At 35.7% G+C, this 24,733-nt stretch overlaps 1 protein-coding gene across 2 annotated transcripts in view; it reads right to left on the bottom strand.

The window, feature by feature from the left end:
* Window positions 1-10,598: 10,598 nt before the first annotated feature.
* The window catches only part of LOC135712062 (1-acyl-sn-glycerol-3-phosphate acyltransferase delta-like), a 31,021-nt gene continuing 16,886 nt past the window's right edge, over window positions 10,599-24,733 (bottom strand). Inside the window, exons 1-5 of one of the 2 annotated variants that reach the window (XM_065235046.1) lie at window positions 21,554-21,622; window positions 19,735-20,303; window positions 12,440-12,969; window positions 12,008-12,365; window positions 10,599-11,929 (exon numbers count right to left, since the gene is read on the bottom strand). In XM_065235046.1, coding sequence (XP_065091118.1) covers window positions 11,799-11,929; window positions 12,008-12,365; window positions 12,440-12,969; window positions 19,735-19,918 — 1,203 coding nt within the window. In that variant the 5' untranslated portion in view covers window positions 19,919-20,303; window positions 21,554-21,622 and the 3' untranslated portion in view covers window positions 10,599-11,798. Of the gene's footprint in view, window positions 11,930-12,007; window positions 12,366-12,439; window positions 12,970-19,734; window positions 20,304-21,553; window positions 21,623-24,733 lie in introns of those variants that run through there. The other variant, XM_065235045.1, reaches the window with a different exon arrangement.

Raw genomic sequence — 24,733 nt, 5'->3', positions numbered from 1 at the left:
GAGGTCCGAAGTGAAAATGTTATACAATATAGGCCCAAGAATGCTACCCTGAGGAACTCCTGCTCTAACAGGTAGTCGATTAGATTTGGAATTTTGATAATTTACCTGCAGAGTTTTGTCAGTTAAATAATTTTGAACTAATTTCGTAATATAAAGTGGAAATTTTTTTTTTTTCAATTTTACAATCAAACCTTCATGCCAAACACTTATCTTTTCAAAAAGTTTGCTTATTGAAGAAAGCAAACTTATTGGACGATAGCTAGAAGCTTCAGCTGGATTTTTATCCGGCTTCAAAATTTGAACAACTTTTGCATTTTTCCATTTATAACAATGGGAATGTTGATTTGTTCATATCTCTGCCATTTTTTGTCGATTTTTAGTTATCTGTGCTGTAGTTTGAAGGCAATGAATGTAAGATAATTCGTTGCTATGTGGCTCATCATTTTTGACGTAGGACTACGTCTTTAATTTGTATACTGAGGGTCACATTAAAATAAAAAAATTCAGAGATGTAACGAAAAATCCCAAACACGGACGCAACGATTGAGCGCAAATCTAACAAACGACGCATTGCGCATGCTCACAAGAGCGAGTTCAATGCTCTATTGGTCGCTTACCATTTCTCCAATGAAAGGAAAGGAGGAGAAAAGCAGCGATAGTAAAAATGCTTGCCAAATCGTTTTCTTCGTTATTTGCTATTGAGCAATCCTACGGATAAGCGTAGGACACGACGTATGAGTGGAACAGCACGCATCGCACTAATACGAAAACGACGCCCCTTTATTTCCATTTTCAATCTGTATTTTCATCGTAAAAAATCTTTTTAATCTGTTTCTGGCTGACATTTGAAGATCAGAAATAGTTTGTTCATAGTTTAGAATCTTGAAGAATGACTTAAGTTTGCTTTCTAAAGAAATAATCTATTTAAAAGATATGTTTTATAAACTTTATTGTATTTTGTAACAACACATAACTTTTATTTGAATGTTTAGTAGAACTGCATAGAATATTCTTTATTTCTGATATTATGATAGTCAAATGTCAAAATATCCTCACAAACTGTAATCAACCAGCTTGTGGGTTGTTAAAAGGGCTTGTTTACCGTTTCGACAAATTTAAAAAAAAATAATCATAGAACCTGCCACCATGTGATATGATTAATTAAACAATAAGAATGAAAAAATAACATCCCTTCTAACGTGCAATCAGAAATCAGAACAGCTGAGCATCAGAAGTCAGTTCAAAATTAACAAAGATAATAAAATAAAAAGTGATATATAGGGATTTGGTTAGGTGATCGTACCAACTCAAAAGGAAGAAAGGATTATTTATGGATATTAATAAATATAATCAAGAGTTAAACATATATTCCACTTATTTGAAAAATTTGTGTATTAAAAAAATCTTTAATCTGTATATACAGATGTCTGTATCAAAATGTTAAGAAAAATCTGTATCATTACAGATAAATCTGTATATGTGGCATCACTGAGACTACGACGAAAGTACCCACATCGACTGGAGGAAAGGCTTTCCGCAATAGGAAGCATGACTAGGCCGCCGTCATCCGGTTGGCATCGACTTGCACTGGTGTGGCCACCATTTGAAAAACAACCGTCCCTTTTCAGGGCCACCAATTCAAAAACGGAACGAGTTGAGAACTAAATGATCAACATATTTGTTACGTCCTTTAGCGGTCCTACGTCAAGCTTCCGTTCGTGCTCCTAGGCACAGACTCTTCTACTTTTTTTCCATATATTTATACTAAAATTTCAAGTCAACTTACAACCGCGATATATCATTGGGGTGACCCTTAAACTTATTCTTAAGGGGGTATTCCCGATCTTTTTTTTCAAAAAATCAAATTTTTTTTCCACGTTTTTTTTGTACTTAAGACTATATACTTTCATCCCCCCAAGCCGTTTTCCGATCAGCGAATTCGGTGTCCAGGCATAGCTGACTAATGGTAAGAACCTCCAAATGGTTTTAACTAAAGTCAAAACTTTAAACGCGTTTTTCTCGAAACCACATTTTTTTATCGGGCGAAGATTTTTCTCAGAAACTATAAGAGATATTGACTTGAATCTTTGCGCATTTTGCTCCTTATTAAATTCTTTGGAGCTTCTCCCACTTTCAGCCAAAAATATTAACATTTAACATTGTTTGAAGCACCTTAAAGCTGCAAAAAAGCGGGCTAAAAATCGCCTGTTTTTTCATATGGCCGCCATTTTGTTAATTTGCAAGATTTTTTGCTGCCAACGGGAGAAGCTCCAGAGAATCTTATGCAGATTATTAATTTCATCACGAAATCTGTTTCAGATGAAGCCGTTCCAGAGAAAAGTCTTCGCCCGTCCAGGCGTTTGCGGCGAACAGGGGTCTGTTTGCCGCCATTTTGTGACGTCAATAATGTCTTTTTTTATGTCGAAAAAAATTTATTTGTAAACTTTAATGTTCAATAAACAAGAATCCCAAAGAGTTAAACGCATTACTATTCATTTTCCTTGAAAAAAAATTAATTGAAAAACAGGCCGAAAAAAGGCAAAAGATTTTGAATACCCCCTTAACCTTCACAAACGAAACGCTATGGGTATCTAAAAAGGTTTCTGCACCCACTTTCATTTCAAAAATTTGACCTACCTAATTCTGATAAAATCAGTCTCATGATATTCAGTGTGAATTTTGGAAAATGTTGCAACTTTAAGTGAAGTTAAAGCACAGACAAACAGACGTAACACTTCATTGTGTATCTTCGTTCACGCATTTAACGGATGATTTGAATATTATAAGTTCGCGAACTACTCGCCGCAGCGCTGGCATCGGATCACTTTGACGTTTCTATACATTCTATAGAACTTTTATGCAATATTGTTTGCGAGTTAGCGAACAAGCTTGTTTTCCGCGAGAAGCCCGAGAGATGTCGTTACTGAGGTCCTATGTTTTGAGACACTATGTTTTCAGAAACAACTTTTTCAAAGAGTTACGTCTGTTTGTCTGTGGTTAAAGTATACCAAAATTGTAAAATATATTAAACTATGAACTAGAATTCAGTAAATAACATTCAAATGACATAAATATCGTAAATCGGTCGTTAAATGACAGATATATGAGCAAAAACCATTTACATGTTTTTTAAAGGGTGACCCCAAGCTTATGGTCTGCAGAGTGTGCAAAAATAATGATGGGAATTTAAAGAAAAGTTCATACTTTTTTTTCATAAAAACAATTGGAGGACGAAGTGATCAAAAAGTTCACTTTTCCCATAGTAATTCCCATTTAAACTTCAAAGGACCAGGGGTGTATGAGATCGCAACCAAACGAGCTCAAATTTTGGGAGAACGATTAAGAACTGATATGGAATCGATTGATTTGGGTGGAGTAAAATTGATATTTTGAACCACCCTAATAAATATAGCACTATGTACTGTGTGTGCAGGAATAGATTGGTGAGCTTGAAAAACCTATTTTTTTCCTATGTTGAAAATTTTACTCAACTGAACATCTGTTGTTGTTAAGGTTTAGATTTGAATATAATTTGTTTTATACATCAAACATAAATTCCTTGATTAGCAATAGAACTTGATTTTTTTTTGTTATGTTATGCCTAATATCTAAGGGTTCCGTCAATCAATCGGAAAACATCTTCCAAAAGTATATCAATTTCTCGTATAAGCTGTCATTTTCCTCAATTTTTTTGTTCCTTCGGATCACAATTACACCTTAGCAAACTCCTAAAAAATCAGAATCAATGATATCGTCCGAATCGAAAACAGTGAATACATTGTTTCATATCATGCATTTGAAGTATTTACAAAAAACATACAACTGTGTATCAGAATGTAGATGAAGCGAAAATAAACGAAAGCCAATAAACCGGACAAACGGAAAACAGATATAATTCTAAATACCACAGAAGCTAAAGAAGTTAGCATTTAGAATGGATGGATTTTTTTACTTGATATAGAGCATTATCACTATAGATGTAATAGCAAAAAAAAAAACAAAACATTAGGTCTAAAATACACACACTTACACATACACTATAATGTGCTGCATATGGTGTTAGCCTCCAATTTAGCAACATACCAATAGAGAGAACTGGAAAATCTCAAGCGAACGGTTACAATCAGATATTTAAACCAAGAATTAAAAAAACAACCAAGAAGAAAACTCATTCAAACTTATAAATAGCCACAAATATGTAATAGAAACTTTTCAGACTCTTTTACTACAATATCAGAGGCAAGACATGCAAAACAATAGAGATTATACAATCAAACCTTAATAAATAGGATCTGAAAAATTGAAAATTATCCACCTTGGCTAATGTACAGTGTGTAACATCGAACCTAAACTTATATAGTTCCAAATTGTGTGGCCATACGAGTAACAACTAAAAGACGAAACGTAAAGCAAGAAATTTGAAAATACCTTCATGAACAAAGATCGCAACAATTTATACAAACAATAGAACCATTTACAGCGTCAAACAAAGCCCGTTACTTTTAATCTCCCGAATTTTTTCCTTCAAACTTGTGATGTGGAATTTAGAGTTAACACAGATTTTCTCCAGTTTCATGGAGGAAACTTATTTAATGAAACATTTAAATTGTAGCTATATACCAGAGAGCAAAGTGTAATACCGTTAGTTCTATGAATCTACACAATGGAAAATAAAGGTAATAAAACGTATGAACATACATATTAACACAAGCTGTAACAGCACCCATGAGCCATATGTGAAAAGGTGTTTTATCGCAAACATAATAAATAACTATATTAACATTCTTGTCACGAATCCTTGATTGCGATAAGAGAAAACACACAGCAGTTGAAATGTTTTTGCTTAAGAAAATGAAACTGTAAGAAGGAAAAACCATATGAAATGATCAGTTAACATTTTTAGAGTTTCTCTGGCTGTTTTGTATACACAAGAAAGAAAGAAAATAAACAAAATACTGAGCAAAACGGAGAAAATGTTTAAGCAAACAGAAAAGTATATATTTATCATATTTACATTTTAGCTTAAAAGTATATTTAGATAATGTATGGAAATTTGTCGAGAAACTTTATCCAACCACAACAAAATGATTCTACTGCGAACTTTTAGTGTATTAGCAAGAAGTATAAAGAAGAACAAATTACATTATATATTGCGAGTTTCCTCTAGCAGCTCTTAACTGTAGAAAACATTCGTTCCCTTATATTAAGATGTTATCAACAGCGATGTTGTGTTGCTTTCTACAATATTTGGTCATCTTGATTGATAACATTGGAAGGTTTTTGTTTTATCGAAAAACGTATTACTTCGACTGTTCTATTTCAGTAGGTCATTCTTTTCTTCAACTGATTAACAAGGTACCTATTCCTGAAGAGTTTCCAAACCATAAGCGATTAGGCTTTTAGTTTAAAAAACCGGCATATCACTGAACTATATGATGAGCTTGCCATTGTTACGTTAATAATTATGTTGTTCTAAATTTCCTAATACTGGCCACCGTAGTACTGCCTCCCAGTATTTAAACACAAATTGACACTAAAAACTACGCCGTCTTGTTTCAGTATGGCTGCAGCGTCCAACACAAGCGTACAGCATGAAAATCACATGCTTAGTGTGGATGCAGTTTCTGCTGGAACAATTGGCGTCATTAAATGAAACCGAACTAACAAAATAAGTCTCTATAAAATGCTTCTGACTTCCTGGAACAGGAATTAAATTACATTATGTAAAACTGTGCTAGACATAACAGATGATTGGCACTCGCAACCGTTTTTTCGTATGGATGTTGTGTGCCGAGCAATCGTTAATCATAAAATTCTAATAAATACAAACAAAAAGATAGATTGAATAATAAACGTTTAGAAAAAAAAAGATAACATGTAATCAATATAATCAAGACATGCGGATGATTCTGTATCCGTGAGTGTAAAATATATATTTCATTATTTTTATAACCTTTATTTAGAAAGGAACACTAGAGCATAGTTCAATTAGTTAAGATGGGACAGTCGGAAATTCGGAATCAAGCAGAAGAGAGCACATTCAAATGTTAGAAACAAAGGCAGAGCGATATAACGGAAGCAGCTAACAGAACCAAATGTAGCAAAATCTAGCTGAAACTCGCATTAGAAAAAAAAAGTACATTAAATTTTGCTTTCAAATAGTTTGAATTATTTAAAAAAGTGAACCACACGAGTACGTGCCATTTTTAATTTGAAAAAAAAAAACATGAAGTACGCAAATAGATTGAATTAACTATTTCTCAATGAGAAACTGTCCGACAGTAACACTACCAAACAAACAGTAGAACATGTTAGATAAGAATCCGCGTAGCACACGATTCTCAGATTGAAAGGCAATATTAGGAGTAGGATCATACATAGGAGTTACTATCAGCCACGTTTTGTGGTATAAAGGAAATATACTGGACCAGTTCAGCAACCTGGATCTCAAAGTGTTATAGTAACAGAAAAGTATTCAACATTTACAATTGGTTGGATTAAGTTTTGTTCGTCGATCGCAGTATATAAATGCATTATTTTGAATACCGTGAACAGTCCGTTATGGAGCGACAAATACAAGTCTGGAGGAAGCTTGTCAGTAGGCAAATCAACAAAAGAAAATGTAAATCTAAAAAGAAAACAAGCACGCAGAATGCATCTAATCGAAGGTTAGACGACAAATGGACAAGATTATAAGAATCATTAACTATACTGATTACATTAATCACGAATATGTATTTGGTGGACAGTATATTAATTATACGTTACTGAAAACATGTGCATTGCGTTTTGTTTGTAATATCCGAAATATTGGAGCAGTTGCTCCTAGCTTTAGCATGTCCTTGAATTGAAGTGAAGTAAACCTAAGTAAATTTGTTATAAATTGAATGAAAATCTAATTGTCATAGATAATAAATACAAGTAGCTGCGATATGATCATTTTCGTTTCGTGGTGTTGGGCTAGTATCGTGTCTATTAGGGTGTCTGCACACATGAGCGTGATTTGCGTTGGTCTGAGAGTAACAACTAATGCTTTTGTCTCTCTCATACCAACGCAAATCCAGCTTCGCGCACGGCAGGAGCGCCCATGTGTGAAGACAGCTTTATGTGTGCCACGATGGTACTATGAATTGTGCAAAGTTACCCTGAATCAGATACCGATAACAGGCTTTCGACCGACTCAATCACGAAAATGTGTGGTACACCCAAGGTTGCAAAGACTCATTTCAGCTAAAATAATGTTTTTCGGAATAATAAAACCAAAAGATGGTATGATGGCATGTTTTACTTGTAACTTACAAGAAGAGGTTACAAAGTATGCGTTGGAAACATAAAACCTGTAAATGTTGCTGTCTATGAGTCACAATCAGCGATTTGCTGATCGCTGAGTGAGTGAGTGAGTGAGTGAGTGAGTTTGTGAAAAATCGCTGATTGTGACTCTCATGAAGTGAAATAAACAGGTTTAATATGTCAAACACATTCTTTGCAACCTCTTCTTGTATCCTACCAATTCAAAATTTGATCATGGCATCTAATTATTTCATAATTTAGAAAAACATTGTTTTAGCTGAAATGAGTCTTTGCAACCTTGGGTACACCCTGGGGCACAAAGGAGTTCAGATTAAAATTGTCAATCTCATCGAAGCGCAGTACGGGGTATTCACGTGTACAATCATCCTTGTCCGACTCTATCCTGGTAGTCACGGACGTGAGGAAGGATGAATACTATCACCGCTATTTGTCGCCATCGCACGCACAGTAGGACGAAATCAAAAAAGTGGGACATGGCCATTTGCGCCGAAACAATTGAGTGTAGCATTTTGATGTCTTGTAGAATGTTTCTTCAATTTTTTAGAACTTTATTTGAGTGGTAAATATTTTTGCTTAAGGGAGGTATACATTAAGTTAAAAATAACTTTTTTATGTCTTGTTAACAGGGTTGGTTCCACTCACTTACTATCAGTGTTGGCCAAATCATCAATCAAATAATATTTTTCCGCTCTCATACGCTCTCAATATCACGCGTGATATTGGAACAAAATATCATGCTTGATATTGATTTTACAAGCTCCTTTGATATTGCGAGACTATTCACAACGCGCAAAAATCAAGCTGAGAGCTGACTCGACACAAAAATGATTCCGTTCTACATCGTTTTCTTAGAAAGAGAAAGTATAGTTTGCTAACTCTTTTTAATCTTCACCGAAGGCAGACACGAAATGACTGCTGCTAGCTGTTAAGCTGGGTTTAGACTAGGCAAGTCAAATGATCAACTCAGTTGAATTCAATTGGCTTGAAAAGTTGAGCCTGGTTCAACTTTTTTCAATTCAAGTGAGTTGATCAAGTCAATTGAATGGCATGGTTTACACGTTCAATTCGCGTTCAAGTCAGTTGAATTCAACTGACTTGATCAATTGACTTGACCTGTCTGAACCCAGCTTTATGGAAGATTCGATTGCATTCGGGTGTAAAGCAAAAATCATTAAACTCAATCTCACCACAGTTTGGTGAGTTTTGTTAGCTTGATATTCCGAGCTGCAATATCACAGCTTGCAAAATCAACCGCAGATGTTTGCTTGTTGATTTTTATCTACGAAAATCAAGCGTGATCTTGGGCATTGGTGAGATTTGATTTTTTGATATTTTTCCAACACTGCTTGCTATATAAAAATGTGTTTCGGAATTATGAAAACTTTAGGTTTTATAATGATAATTAGTACTTGTAACTTACAAGAAAAGGTTGTAAACTATGTGTTTGGCACATAAAACCTGTCATTATTGCTTTCATTGCGTCACAATCAGCGATTTTACGATTCGTGAGCGCTCTTTCTGAGTGAACGCTCACGAGTCATAAATTCGCTGCTTGTGACGCACTGGAAGCCTAATTGACAGGTTTTATGTGTCAAATACATACTTTCCAACCTATTCTTGTATCTGACAAGTACACAATATAATTATCATTAGTGAAAGTAACCCTGCTTGTTAAAATAAATGAACATCTATGGAAACATTGAAGATGAAGTCATGAAATTTTGTCCCAGACAACAATTTTCTATCTCTTAAGTGGACGAAGTTGCAGAGTGAAAATGGAAAACAAACGGTAATACCAACCGGTGGAAACAAACGATTTTAAATTGCCTCACACTGGACTAGCCTATCGGTCCCAAGTACATCGATTAACGTACCCCATTCTAGTAGAAATTCTAGTACTACACCACAGACAAACAGACGTAACACTTCATTGTATATCTTCGTTCACGCATTTAACGGTTGATTTGAATATTATCAGTTCCGCGAACTACTCGCCGCAGCGCTGGCATCGGATCACTTTGACGTTTCTATACATTCTATATAACTTTTATGCAATATTGTTTGCGAGTTAGCGAGCAAGCTTGTTTTCCGCGAGAAGCCCGAGAGATGTCGTTACTGAGGTCCTATATTTTGAGATACTATGATTTCAAGAAAAACTTTTTCAAGAGTTACGTCTGTTTGTCTGTGACTACACTATGTTTGTTTTGATTCGCTATGAAAGTATGACAAATAAAATGAGGGTTTCGTGGATTTTCCTATGTTTTGAGGGGTGCATCAATTAGCTAGGAACCGAAGAGAGTACCAGAGCTGAGCCAAAAAGTTGAGCACGTTTCTTCGGGACCTTCTAGTTTAGAGTTACGGTAACTCTAAGACTAGAAGGTCCCGAAGAAACGTGCTCAACTTTTTGGCTCAGCTCTGGTACTATATTCGCTCCCAAGTTAATCTATGCACCCCTCGAAACATAGTAGTGTTTGCGCATATACGGAAAGGATATACGCATATACGTTTTTTGAGTACCTACGAAAAACATTTTTTTTTTCTTCAAAAAGCAATTAATTGAAAACGTATTGTTGGAAAAATAGTAATATCTATATCTATACGAAAGAAAATACCAATATTGGAGGTACGTTAGTGCAATGTGTTCCAATAGTAGCTTATGGAGTCTCCATGCAGAGGTATTCTCGGCTTCCAACATAGCGAGTATCACGTCAACATATTCCTACCTATTCCTTTTTGTCCTGCATTTGGATGGGGCTGGCGCTGGTATGTGGAAAATGTACAACTACGCATAGTATTTTAACTACCGTGCCAGTTGTTAGACCATATTGTTTGTATTGTACCAATAGATTTCCTAAGACAATCAGGCCATGTTATTCGGTAAACCAAATCCTACAGTGATAAGAACGTCGAACGGAACAGAAGCATGGATAGTCAGCAGAATTTCCGGATAAGTTCGGCGGTAGACAATTCGCGTGTGAATTTGGAAAACAATCATCATGCTTGAGATGATCATGTATTTTCGCGCACCCACACTCACAACGCCAGCAATTCATTCCATAATAAAAACCGATCTAACGTCTATTAATGTTTTCCAACGAATAATGCAAAAATGACACTATGATCAATGAATAGTCAAAATATAAAGCAATGAATTTTTGTACCGAAAAACTCATCGATGAGTTGAATTTTGCAAGGCAAAACTCATAGGTTTTTGCAACACTTATAAGGACATAAGATTTCAATTGTTTGGTTTTCTTTTCTGTTCTAAACACATACACCACACCATGTACCGATCCTAACAATTAAAAACAATCTTTATTTCTCAAACCGTAGATAATTGCATTTCTCAGTGTCTGATTTGTACGCTATTAGTATATTCTGCTGAATTCAGTTGATGTAATAAGGTAGCACTAACCTAACAGAAAAATAAACTAAACACTCGCAAAATTCAAAACTGTTTCTTCTAAGGTAGCAAAAATAATATTTAAGTTGTTAACAGGGAAGCTCGGCTTCAACGTTTGCACTTATGTCTGACTGTTTTGTAGTTAACTGAGGTTAATTAAACCTTTGCGCAACAGACGTGGTTAAGTTAGATTTTTTGTGCTTAATTTGGTTTCATTTTTAGTCTTCTTCACTTTGCAAAAAAAGTCATTCTTACTTATCATTAATAATTATTTTCTTATTCATAAAGTAATTATTTGCTGTGTGGATAATTTCAAACACAGAATCAAGACAGAATTAATATCGTGCATTGGTTAAATTTGATGGTAGACTTAATTTTGACAAAATGAAAATGTAACGAAATCGCTTGGAAGGTGGTAAAATTTGTACTGAGTTTTTTTCACTGGTTCGATAGAATGCCCAGTGATTACACTGAGTTCCTGCTTCTGCTTGTCTGCATTCAAACTTTTATCGCAATAACTGCAATGCACACGCGCACTGCACAGTATAAACTATATCTCACCGAAAAATTGGTAATAAATAGATCATTCTCTCATAGTTGCTCTTGTTTCCTGTTTCTTGAGTTCACATACCGCGCAATCGTTTTTTTATTCTTGTATAGGGAAATATGTTTCTATCAAGGGCATAAACTAGTAACAACAATACATCATTACTCAATTTTTCCGTACTCTCTTCTTTTAAAGAATGATTTCACCAGGAATCACCGTTCCGAACAGTCCGGTGCTATTCATTGCTACCTCCGTTCAAAAAAGTTAAATATAAAAATGTCCAGCAAAAATTTGGCATGACGGTGTTGGTGGCTTAACGCGTGATCGTGCGTTCGTAGTTTCGGAAGGCTTTGTTCCCGCACAGAATGGTATTTTGCTTGGAGCAAAAATAGTGACCTCCAAAAACTGGAGAAAATATAATATTTCGGAGAGGATTAGCTAAACTACAGGCCGGGTTCGAGGGGCCAAAAGCCCAATAAGGATACAACGACGTACACACTACACATACAAATACATAAGTATAAAAAGCTACTTGTTCTATTTAGTTTTGGTAGTTTCATCGGTGGATGATCCGTTTTGATCACTGTGACCGTTCACTTTTTCCGAACCATAAGATGATGCTTTACTGATTTTCGACATCCCGATAGCCTTTACCATAAGCGCGTAAACTGTTTCAAAGAAAAAATAAATAAATAAATAAACTCTTATTAGAAATTGGTTTATTGGTAACGTGAATATCGACTTACAAGCAACAAGAACCGATGTACCAATCGAAAAGTACATAATTTCTCCGCTGACCAGCAGTTGCACGAGATAGTATGACATTGGAACCACTGTTACCACGTTCCATGCTGCCATATTGACAAGCGTGTGCAATCGGGGCTGCATTTTGATCGGAACTTTTCGTGTGATGTTGGAACCAGTGAAGAAATCGCCATGGTTATGGAAGCTCTCTTGCATAATGTCCTTTTGACGGAAAAGCTCTTGTAACCACTCAGCAGCTTGTTCTTCATCTTCGGGTACGGTGTCTAAGGGTATACGACGGATATGCATGTGGGCTACAACTGGTTTGCCGTTCAGTATGTTGAAAATAGTCGGCTTGACCTAAAAATATTGTAATATAGTGGTTTAAAAGACGATGGAGGTAAGTAGGTAGTAGATACCACAGTAAAACTCACAAGAGAATCTTTACTAATTGCAAGCTGAATATCTAAGATTGTGCTTTTGCCTCGCAGCTGCGGTAAACTTGCAGTAAAACCTTTGGTCCTTGGAATCAAATGGTGCTTCAATTCGGCCATTCCACGCTCTCGAGCAAATTGAATGGAAGCTTCGTGCTTCTTCTCGGTGAAACGTGTTCCCTCTGCATTTAGGAGAAGCCACACTGGATCGGGATAATCCATTATTTCCTTGATTTGAAGGCCGATGATTTCCTTATCTTTGTCGAACGATCGCTCCAGGAAAACAAACTCAGCAAATTTCCACGCCCATCCTATAGTTGGGATGTACTGAATGACCTTTTTGGCGTACGCTTTGCAGTTACCTAATACACCAACTTTTTCACAGAACACCCATCCTACTAGCCAATCAATTTCGTAGCAATGATTCATCAGCAACAGCACGTGTTCTTTTCCACAATATTTAAGATCTTCCTCACTGATGTATATGTAGAGTGTTGAGCCAGACCACCAGTCAGCCAAGAAGACCAATTCTAAAATAACAGAAAAGTGCGATTAATCGATAGAAATATGTTGAGATTGTGGAATTCATCAGGTATAGGGAACTATCCAAGTAACCAACAAGCCCGCTAATTCGCCTTTTTGCAATATAAGGCTGATACACGGCTAACATGGGGCATGCTAAGCTTTATATTAGCCGCATATTAGCCTTATATTGCAAAAAGGCGAATTAACGGGCTTGTTGTTTACTTGGGTATCTATTAAGAATCAATTTCTGTCAATTCGTCATTTTTTAGAATACTATCTTCTAGTCAATAATTTCTTGATGTCAAAATGAAATAACAAAGAAAAAAAAATGCTTTCTCGTAAAGTCAACTTTCCACAAATCGATATTTTAGAACTCAATATGTTTTCAGAGGTCCCTTCATTTTTACCTGGATTTTACTCTCTAAAAGACGATATTTTCACAACTCGATGTCTCCTTTGTTTGGTTTTATCTAAGCAATACGGGGGCGAAAACGAACCACTTTTGGAAGCCCCCTTCTGGGGCTCCTGGAGATGAACTAGCCTGCGGCTGAAAATCTCCTAAATAGAGATAATAATAATAATAACGAACCACTTTTCTGTCAAACGCGAACCAGCTCGTGATTGACCGATTCGAAGTTCGTAAGATAGAGTTAGAGATAGAGATAAAAGAGTAAGAAGCCAGTTGTATCCTCTTCATATTAGGATTTTATTTATGTACTTTTTCAGATTCTGATAAAAATCATATATTGCCAATTCAGAGAAAAATCTACACTTGGCGTCAGCTTATTTGACAACCATAGCATGCTTTGTCAGTCGCGTTGAACTTTTTTCCCTGAAATGGCAATACAATAATAATTGGTGATCATATTCAATACGCTGGACTTGATGACTAAATACTGACATATTCTTGATCTCCTCACATTTGACACATCACATTGCATAAATATTTAAAACAACAGTTATATTGTATTGTTAAAATAAAGTTGACCACATATGTTCCGGGCCTCAGAAGACATTTCCGAAGCCTTACTTGAACCAATACTTTCTATATCACAGTTTAATATTTTTATTAATTCGAATATTGGCAGTGTTACGATTACGACTACTTCTGGCAGAAGTGAAGTTTGGAAAAGCTACTTTCCAGGTTTCATTAATGGAGTTCGCGTAGTAAGGATGAAGCTTGATCATTCATCACTGTGGACGACGACGTGACTTTGGTGTGATACAAAAACCAAGTCAAAACATGCCGTAACCGTGACCGAAAATCTCACTCGAAACAACGGTGCTCCGAAGTGGCAACAAAAACACGAAGATCAACGGCAATAGCCAGCTTGCGAACGCCGCTAATGATAAGCAGTGGCCTTCTCTTCCTAAACCGGCAACTGGTGCAGACCAACACTGCCTATAATCCCATATCAGTCCCATATGGAAAAAGTCGGCATTGAGGAAATGGCAGTTGAAGTTACGAAGTGCAATTCCCATGTAATGTTTGAAAAGTCATAGTAAATTGATTGATTTTTTTTTTCAAGTTGAAATCAGTTGCAATGAAGATAGGTTTTTTGTTATATCAGCGAAAAATATGGCCATCAAAAAAGCAGAACTGTAACTTGACCTCTGGACGATTGAATTTCAGGATGGGACTGATATGCAAAGTAATCGCTTAATGAGACAAACTGACTTGATGTTGTTTTGACATTTTTATGATCAAAGCCCATAGTTTTATCACGTAATATGAAAGTAGATGCCAATTGATAGTGGATAGCGTTATTATCTTGAAATTGACGAAAATCCATATGGGACTGATATGCGATTATAGGTAGAACACATGAACAATAGAACAAGCGACAAAGGTCCGTCGACTCGGGCACAACAAGCAACGATACGAAAAAAGTTAACACAAACGATGATCAATTTTCAATAATTAACCATTAATAACCAACTAGCATCTTTATACCAACAAATCTTACATCCAACCTGAATAAAATGATGTAATTAAAATTGTACTTCATTAATAAATGACTATGTTATAAGCGTTCAAAACTTGACACAACTCGTGAAAAAAAATATTGATTTGCACCCCATTATATTCCAAAAAGACGACTTGAATGATGTGAGATAAAACAGTTCCCAAAAAATACCCCAAAAAATTCCCCCGAAGAACCGTTGGGTGTGATGACATAGACATGGAGAGCTGTAAAACCATAGAGGTAACTCTAAGAGTAGAAGGTCCCAAAGAAACGTGATCAACTTTTTGGCTCAGCTCTGGTACTATCTTTGGTCCCAAGCTAATCGATGCACCCCTCGAAACATGGGAAAATCTATGAACCCTCATTTTATCTGTCAAACTTTCATAGCGAATCAAAACAAACAGTGTAGTATTAGAATTTCGGCTAGAATGGGGTACGTTAATCGATTTGCTTGGGACCAATGGGCTAGTCAAGTAGTGAGCCAATTTAAAAACGTTAGTTTCCACCGGTTGGTAAAACTGTGCTTAGCATTCACACAAGTCCGGACGTGCGCTCACACGAATACAAATTGGATTCCGGTCGGAGCACGTTCTGATAGGTGTAAATTCTGTCAAAATCGGTTATCGGTATCTTTGGCGCACGAAGCTTATTACTTGTTTGCAGAACGCATCAAAACGATACAAACTAATCGGGCACTATTACACAAGTTTTGCACTTTTAAGGACGGTTCAGTTTTTTTTTTAAATAAACTAGCGCTCTTATGTAAAGATTTATTGCTGGCCTTGAAAAAGGCCGTTTGTTTTCACTAATTTTTATAGGTGACTGATAAATTGAACAATTCCTACTGATTGCAATTTTCAATTTCTTCTGATATCGACGGATCACAGTTACTCCGATGAGCTGGATGTTCGACGGAATTTTAGAAACGTGTTTGGAAAATATAAACCACGGCAGTGGATCTCACAACGCAAAGTGCAGCTTTTCCATTTCCCTGGATCGATTTGCGTTTACGTCTGGTTGTTTTTTATTGGTGTGAGGTGTATGTATTGAGCTGCTAGGAATGCTACGATGTCCACGCTGCAGCGAACAAGTCCGAAGTCACACCGTCCAACGTGCAACGTTGAATGATTGTGCGGCTTCGGCTTGTGTCGTTATGCATCAACTTTCTGCTGGCTGTGTTAGGGGTAAGCACCTTGCGGTCGAAGAAAATATATGGGAAATTTGAATATCCATATGTCTTCATTGTTAACTATTTAAATATTGAACAAATATAATATGTCACATACCACACAAAAAATTATAACACTGGAGAATGGATCGACACACAAAACATCAAAATCCATTGATTATTGGCCAAGTTATTAGTATTTAAAGTCTGACCAATTTTCTTTGCATTTCCTGAATTGGCACCCTTCCCGAAAGACGTAATCCTACGTCAATATGATAAGTGTAGTGTGGGCAAAAGTTGGTTTTGAGGATATGCTAACTAAAACTAAATGTTGCAACAGGCGACACGCCTTTAGAGGGTGCCCTCACTCACCCGCCTAAATAGCGGGTCCTTTCATTTATAATCAATTCCTCGCGATGAAGACAAGAATTGGGCTTTTCGTTAAAAATATTTTCAATATTGAACACTCATGAATAACATCTCAAAAGGGCGAAAATTGCTCTAATTATGCGATAAGTGAATTTTAATCTACGAGTATCTCGAAAATAGCAACTTTCGGCAATTGAAGCATTATGAGCTTTTTTGTTCTAAATTTAATGTGTTTTAATATTAACACTATCTGAAAGATATTCGATAACGGTTGGTAGTATTTTGGAAAATACTACTTTTTTCAATAATTCATAACTTTTTTTTTATGAATTGCCCAGAAAATACACGTTGGCAGTAGGTAACATTTTATCTAAACTATAATATAAATATATAAAAATAATTTAAAAAAAAATGCAATTTGAGTAATTTTAATTCTGTTTCATAATTTCAGGGTGGCAAGTGATTTTTCATTTTGAAATTCCTGCTTTTTTTCCTGGTTTTCCTGGCCAATGATTTAAAAATTTCCTGGTTTTAAAAAACATGTATTTAAAAAACAATTTTTAGTAAAAAAAAATAAGGTGAATCCTTATACCATCATTCTTCGCGCAATGCGGAATTTCACAAACCAAAATAAGTATTAAGGTTCTTGTGAATGCCCGTGAGATCTTTATCTGATTGTTTGCTGTAAAGAAGCTAGTAGGGAGCCGCACTACTTCGTCGTATCATGGCGCCTATTTCCGTTCTATGTGCTAATACTATATTAGCAAAAATACTTTGCTCATGTTTTTGCAAAAATATCTTTGCTTACAAGATTAATTACGATTGACATTGAAACATTTGCGATAACCCGTAAGATGAGCGATTTTAGGGGTGTATGACGAAGAAAAGCTGAGATACGACGGACTTGCGCGGAGCCCCTAATGTCTGAAATTTAGAAATCTATAAGCCCTTAAATCTTGAGATTTCTGTTTTTGAAACTTTAACTTTATTATTGAGATTTTTAGTCAGTTTTAGTTTTTAGGCTAGTTTATCTCAAGGTGAAATTGCGAAGTGTGATATGAATGAGGATTCTTTAAACAAACCTTTGCTTCTAACAATTTTACGGATTTCCAGTTTGTTTAAATTTTCCGCAAACTGTCAACGCGGAATTTTGATTTCAACATGATTTTAAAAAGATTTCATAAACAACGGTGGTTTAATAACTCTTATTATTAAAAAGACTGACTGCTAAAGTTCGTAGAACTTCCCTGAAGCGTTAAGGTCTTTCCTGAAGGGTTCATTGAAGTTTATATTGCCTGAATTTCATGGGACTTCCCCGAAGTTCGAAGGACTTTTTTTAAGATCTTAGGACTTCCCTGAAGTTCGGAGTTTTTTTTTTTAAATTCATGGGAATTTCTTAAGTATCGTAAAGTACCACGAAGTTGGTAGAAATTCTCAGAAGTTCGTAAGACTTCCTTCAAGTTCGAAGAACTTTCTCGAAAATCTAAGGACTTTCCTGAAGTTTGACGGACTTAACTGAATATATGAGGACCCTAAATTTAGAAGAGCTTCTCTGAAGTTCATAAGGCTTTAAATATCGAAGGGTTTTCCAAAAGTTTGTGGGTCTTTCCCTAATTTCTCCAGGGAATTTCCATGAAGTTTGGAGAGCTCCCATGAATTTCGTAGTTCAATCGACTTCTCGGAAGTTCTAGGAACTTTTTTGAGCTTGGAGAACTATGTTAAGTTCAGAGGACTTCCCAAGAGTATTGAAGACTTCTCTGAAGCTCGGAAAAAATTCATATGTGTCATTGGATTATCCTTTAGTTTTAAGCAATGCCTAAATGTCGTAGAAGTTACATTAAATCTGTAAAAAATTCTGTAAAATTCGTAGTTATTCCCCAAAGATTAAAGGACTTCCCTGAAGTTCGTAAGACTTCTCTGAAATTTGTAGAACTTCTCTGAAGGTTCGGAGAGATTTCCTGACCGTCGTAGGTCATCACAGTAGTTCACAGGATTTTCCTGAAACTTGTAAGACTTTCACGAATTTTGTAGAACTTGCATAAAGTTCGAAGGCTTTATCTGAAGTTTTTTAGAAATAGAACTTTTTTATTTAACATGTTGAACAGGTACTTCGAAGTAGTTACGCATCGGCACTGCTTAAGTCTGCTATCCATTAAGCACAAATCATACATGCAATTGATTGAGAAAAAAATTAAATTAAAAATAAATACAAAACATATTTACTAAATTCTCAGGGTAAATTTTGTTCAGCAATGTTCAGTTATGTGAAAGATTTCGCTTGAACAAAATGGTTAGTTTTGACCTGATTATAAAAAGAAACTTTGACAAACATAAAATTTAAAACCTATTTAAATTATACAAACAGGATTATTTTCCTGGTGAACTTAAGAAATCCTGGTTTTTTCCCGGTTTTTCCTGGTGAAAATAAATTCCCGACTTTTTCCCGGTTTTCCTGGTTCACTTGCCACCCTGTAATTTTGATTTTTTTTTATAAAAAATAAAATAATTTTTTACAGTTTACATTTTTTCTTAAAATGCACAATACTTGTCCGCAACTTCTTTGAAGACACCATATCGATAAAACAAATCGTTCGCGAGATATATGTTTTTCTATTGATGCGTATCATTTTTGCATAATCCCTTTTCAAGTGTTAGTCGTGTACAAAACTAGGGAACCATACTATGTAAAATGGCATGTTGGACAATAACAAACAACTGTGTAAAATAACAAGTATTTATTCTAAAAACATCGATCCGAAACGATTTGCGAATCTGTGTGGAACTGTTCAACTTTATTAAAATCGAATACTTCATCATTTCTCAATATTGATGGAGTAATACTACATGCACTAAACTAAGTACATGGGATATACTACAATAGATCAAACTACTGGTCGCAATAGATGTCACGAACAGAGGAAAAAAATGAGACAATACTAATAACATATGTGAAATAGCTCTAATGTTGGCCTAGATTGGGCCTATCGGTAAGAATCTCAATTTTTCGTAGAACAATGCGTCATTTCGACAATTAAAAGGTATATTTTTCATTGCTAGTGAAGAATTGTGATGATGCAAATACTATTTTAATTTTATATCTATAATCATTCAAATAGGTCGAGGGAGAGGGGGAGGGGGGAGGTGTTGGAAGGTCAAACAATAAATAATGGATGAAAAAAAAACATAATATATCTAGTGACATAAAATAAAAATAAAATTTGCATCAGCTTAATACAAAATACATAATAACCAAAATGAATACTTACGCGAGTAGAAGGAATAACATAGATAGTATCCAATCTTCCTATACAGTCGCTTGTTGAAGGGCTTGAGTCCAAAATAGAGCACGCATTGTGCAGTGTTGATTACTAATCCGGATGTGAAATACGATATCGCAAAGCAGAGATGCACCAGCGTGGACTGTTTGACCATTGACCATAGGCCTGCCATTTTTGGTTTTACACTATTTCGACTAACTTCTTAAATTAACTTTTAGCCAAGGCTTTTACCGAAGCTTATCCTTAACAATGTATCATGCGAGAACACGAAAAACAACTTTCTCTCAATTAAACACTGCCTTCCAGATAATTGCTTGAAGGGTTGATGTACTTCGAGAGTACCGTATGCGCAACGCGAGAACTTGAAAACCCGACTGACAACAAATCGCTTCTGAACTGATTCGATGGTTTTACAAACCGCATGAAAGAAAGCAAATCAAAGGTGAAACATTATCCTCCTCAAGCATCCACTACAATCACTTTATCGCCATTCACTGATACGGCAACACGTAAATAATTCAGGTTGAGGTGTTGTAGTAACGCTAGCGATAGTACGTCTGAAATTAGAAAAGAAAACATAGATCAGTGTCAATCAGGCTAATGAACTTGAATAATTAAAAGAAAATCCATGCTATAATCGTAGACTTTGACTTGTCATTTTGAATTTGGGGTGTGCTCTTATCGAAAGATTGGAAATTTTCCATTTGGCAGACATGGGCACTCATTATATCCAGAAGCGATAACAAAAGAGTTTCTGTAATTGGATTAACAATGGACTTCTTGAAAATAAGGTAGATCAAGCGATAAGGCAAACAATCATAAGACAGTAAATCACATTCTTAGGTTGAAACTAATGTCAGCATTTTTCGTTCATAATCTACTGTTTCTAGGCCATAATGACGTCAAACAAAAAACAACTGAAAATAATGCTTTGAATACCTGCTTAAGGTGCAAGGATGCGCAATTATATTTCTCAAAAAATAAAAAATCTGTTTTTTTTTTTGCAGTCAAATGTAAGCCCAGAAAATGTACTCAATGTTTCCAAGGTTTGAAATTTCACTACTAACGAAAAAACGACTTTTGAACTTTTTGAAAAATGTTCCTCGTTGCCTTGCATCCTATTGCTATGAACGCACTACGGAGTTATAACATACAATAATTATCGACAAGGAAAATGTTATAACTCCATAGTCTGAACATAGTATAACGTAAGGTCTACTATTGATGGGATTAACAATTCGGTCTGCTACCTTATGTATGGTTGATATATGGTTACCAAAAAGCTAGGATCAGTGAAATAATTTATGTAGTGCTTTATTTTTTCCGTGTCGATAGGGACGATAAGGAAAGGCGAAACGTAATCAGAAGATACTAGCAAGTACCTATATTACAAGCGTATGCGAAGTAAATTGCAAAATATTTTAAACTGTGTATGTATAACTGATTAATGGATTATGTCAAAACCAGTCAAATAAATGCATCAAAAGTGCCAAAAACGATAAGTACAAACATTCAGGAAAAATGCTTACTAAACAAATAGATGGTAGTGTTTTTCCATTCATTACACAATATTAAACTGCTAAATTTATCACATAGCATAAGCATCGCAAAGAAAAAAAATGCTTTCACCCAACCCACAAAATCAAAACTATGAGGCGCAGAACACACTGCTCCATACGATTTTTTGGGATTTCATTCAATCAACAGGTAATGCACTATTAAAATATGCACTGCATTCTATCAAACGCCACTTGTGAAAATTGCCTCTGCCTGGTTCATAGTTCACACTGCTGATAAAGAAACTCACATGTGCCGATTTACAGTAGGTAGGTAGAATAAACACGCGAAGCGAACCACAAACGGCGATCTGCACACTCTTACGATCGACTCGCGACTGTAATGTCGAAGTCAAAGCTCCGACCCGTTTATTTTGCGAACGTAGTAGTGTGCGATATGTAATACTAATGCAGGTGAATGAACCGTGCGCAGGGTAAACATGTTTAGTTAAAACACTGATCAGACTGAGCATTTATAAGATCTTATAAGTATATTGATGACATTTTTCTTGTCTATAATTATCATAACATATTATAAGATTGCTGTCTGATACTACGTTCAGACTACAGAGTTATAACATGTTATAACTCCCCAGTCTTGCCAGCGTTTGAACAAGGCATTATGCTATGTTCAGATTGATAGCAACCGGTGGAAACTAAAGATTTTAAATTGACTCACTACTTGACTAGCCTATTTCCCAAGTACATCTATAAGCGTACTCCATTCTAGTCAAAATTCTAGTAATACACTATGTTTGTTTTGATTCTCTATGAAAAATTTACAGATAAAATGAGGGGTTCGTGGATTTTCCTATGTTTCGAAGGGTGCATCGATTAGCTTGGGACCGAAGATAGTTCCAGAGCTGAGCCAAAAAGTTGAGCACGTTTCTTCAGGACCTTCTGGTCTTAGAGTTACCTCTATGGTTATAACATGTTACGAGATTGTTATAATTATTATCAACAATAAATATGTCAACAAGACTAGACTTATAACATGATATAACCATAGGCCAGAAGGTCCCGAAGAAACATGCTAAACTTTTTGGCTCAGCTCTGATACTCTCTTCGGTTCCTAGCTAATCGATGCATCCCTCGAAACATATTAAAAGTCCTGAAAGAAAGAGGAGACAACTGGCTTCTTTTTGTCTGTGACGTGTTCTTCTTCTCTCGCGTGAAAAACTATGTCATTATAGGCGACGCAGTCGACTGTCAAAATACAGGAAAATAGATTCCCTGTTGTAAAAGTTCTAGCGTTTGTATACGTTTGTCACCTTATTGTCTCCTCTTCCTCTTAGGGAAAATCCACGAACACCTCATTTTATCTGTCAAACTTTCATAGCGAATCAAAACAAACATAATTCAGTACTAGAATCTCGACTAGAGTGAGGTACGTTAATCGTTTGCTGGGGATCAATAGGCTAGTCAAGTAGTGAACCAATTTAAAATCGTTAGTTATAGATATAACTCTGTAGTCTGACTATAGCATAAACAAGGTATAAGCACGTATAAGCACAAACGAAGTGACAAACGGAGCGGCTCAAAAACTTTGGTGAAGAACCCAGGCCAGTGACAAGGCCTATACCAACAGCAGCGTTTGACAGTAGACAGCATGTCCCGGGCTCAAATAATTTATTTTGCTGTGCTGGGCCTACTGTCACGGTATAACATGTTGCCTACGCGCCTTCCACAGGGCTGGATGAACCTGTTATTGTTTTTAAGTGTACCACATGGCAACACTACTACTAGATTGTACTAGCATTTTCACCAAATGTACTAGAATGTTTTGGTTCTATCTCTTTCACTCTACTCAAAACTGAATACTGAATACACTCTTTGCACACTGCCAAAGAGCATTGCACACAAACACAACTTTGTTCAAATCAAAACAAAAAAACTAGCCCACCTTGTGGCTGATGGCGCAAACTTCTAAGAAAATTCTATTGCAGCAAACCACATTATTTTAATTGATTTCTTCGCCAGTTAGTCGTCTGTCACTTCGTTTGTGGTATAAGGTTGAACGTGGTTGAAATTTAACTTTTTAAACAACATCAAACTGGGATTCAACACTGCCCAGACTGAGCAGTTACATATAACATGTTATAAGCATATCTTGATGACATTTTCCATGTCGATAATTATAATCATGATGAATGATGATTTCTGGTTCAAGATAGGTTTTCGGGATTTCGAAATTAAAGTGACCACATCAATTGTGTTAAAATTAGGGGCATTTGAAAATTCTACACAGCATTTAAAATCTAAGAGAAGAACGGTTTAAGTAACATTGCATTTATATCGAATTTGCATATTTATCAAACTGCGATTTGCTATATTCATTACTTTTGAATTTTTCTGTTAAATCCTTCCTGTATACTTATTTAGATCTATAATACGGTGTTATTGAAAATGTTCGATCAGGGAATTCCCTACACATTCTTAAACCCCGAGCACCCCCAGAGATGATGATGAATAGGCCCAATGTGAAAAATTGACCTGGGCCCATTGGTCTCAAATTTCTGTTTATATGGGCAGTTTTTTCTCGATTTCCATAGGGGAAAAGATTTTCGCAGGAATCGACAAAAACTGCTAATGTTCATGCGTTTATAACTTGGTGGAGTTACAAGTAGCAACATAAGTTACTTAGCATTTTGTGTAGCCTAATACCTGGACTACATGACTATTAGACTGATGCAAATTTTGACATTTTCGCTCCACAGTGCTCATACGGTTCCAAATCGGGTCCTGATTAGCCTCCCAAAAGTTGAACTCATTTGCAAAGAAACTGACTTGGCACAAACCATTTGAAGTTTATATGGAAATTACTATGGGAAATCAAAACTTTTTGTTCATTGTCGTCTTACCTTTTTCCATATTGCACTGTTAAAAAATTCAAAAGCTATACTTATGGAAAATTTTCTCAGCTTCAACTTAGCAGAATATAGTTGTTGAGCCAAACGTCAAATAAAATAGTTATTAATTGTTTAAGAGATTGATAATCTTATGACATGATTAAGCAGCTGTTTTGTGAGCAACACTGTATCTTGCAGTGTGACATAGTAGCCATGATTTTTGTGCTCTATTCCAAGCGCCAGAAACACCAATGTTGCCTGCTGAACAGTTGATTGAGCATAATCGTAAGACATTAGTGGCTTGAATTATTGATAACTTTTGATGCTTACATTATATTGAAAAGTGGTTAAGGACAAAGTTGTAGCTGAGAAAATTTACGAGCTCAGTTATCATTGGTAAATTGTTAGATGGATATGAACAAAATATTTGGTTTTCCTATAGTAATTTCCATATAAACTTCAAATGGTTTGTGCCAAGTCAGTTTATTATCGAGTGAGTTCAAATTTTGGGAGACTTATCAGGACCCGATTTGGAACCGTTTGAGCTCAGTCTAATGACTATGCATACATTGCTTATGCTTT

The sequence above is a fragment of the Ochlerotatus camptorhynchus genome, unplaced genomic scaffold (assembly GCF_037179485.1).
Source record: "Ochlerotatus camptorhynchus isolate MF236.1 unplaced genomic scaffold, CSIRO-AGI_Acam_v1.1 ptg000457l, whole genome shotgun sequence".
Taxonomy (NCBI): Eukaryota; Metazoa; Arthropoda; class Insecta; order Diptera; family Culicidae; genus Ochlerotatus; species Ochlerotatus camptorhynchus.
This window is presented reverse-complemented; position numbering and strand designations above follow the sequence as displayed.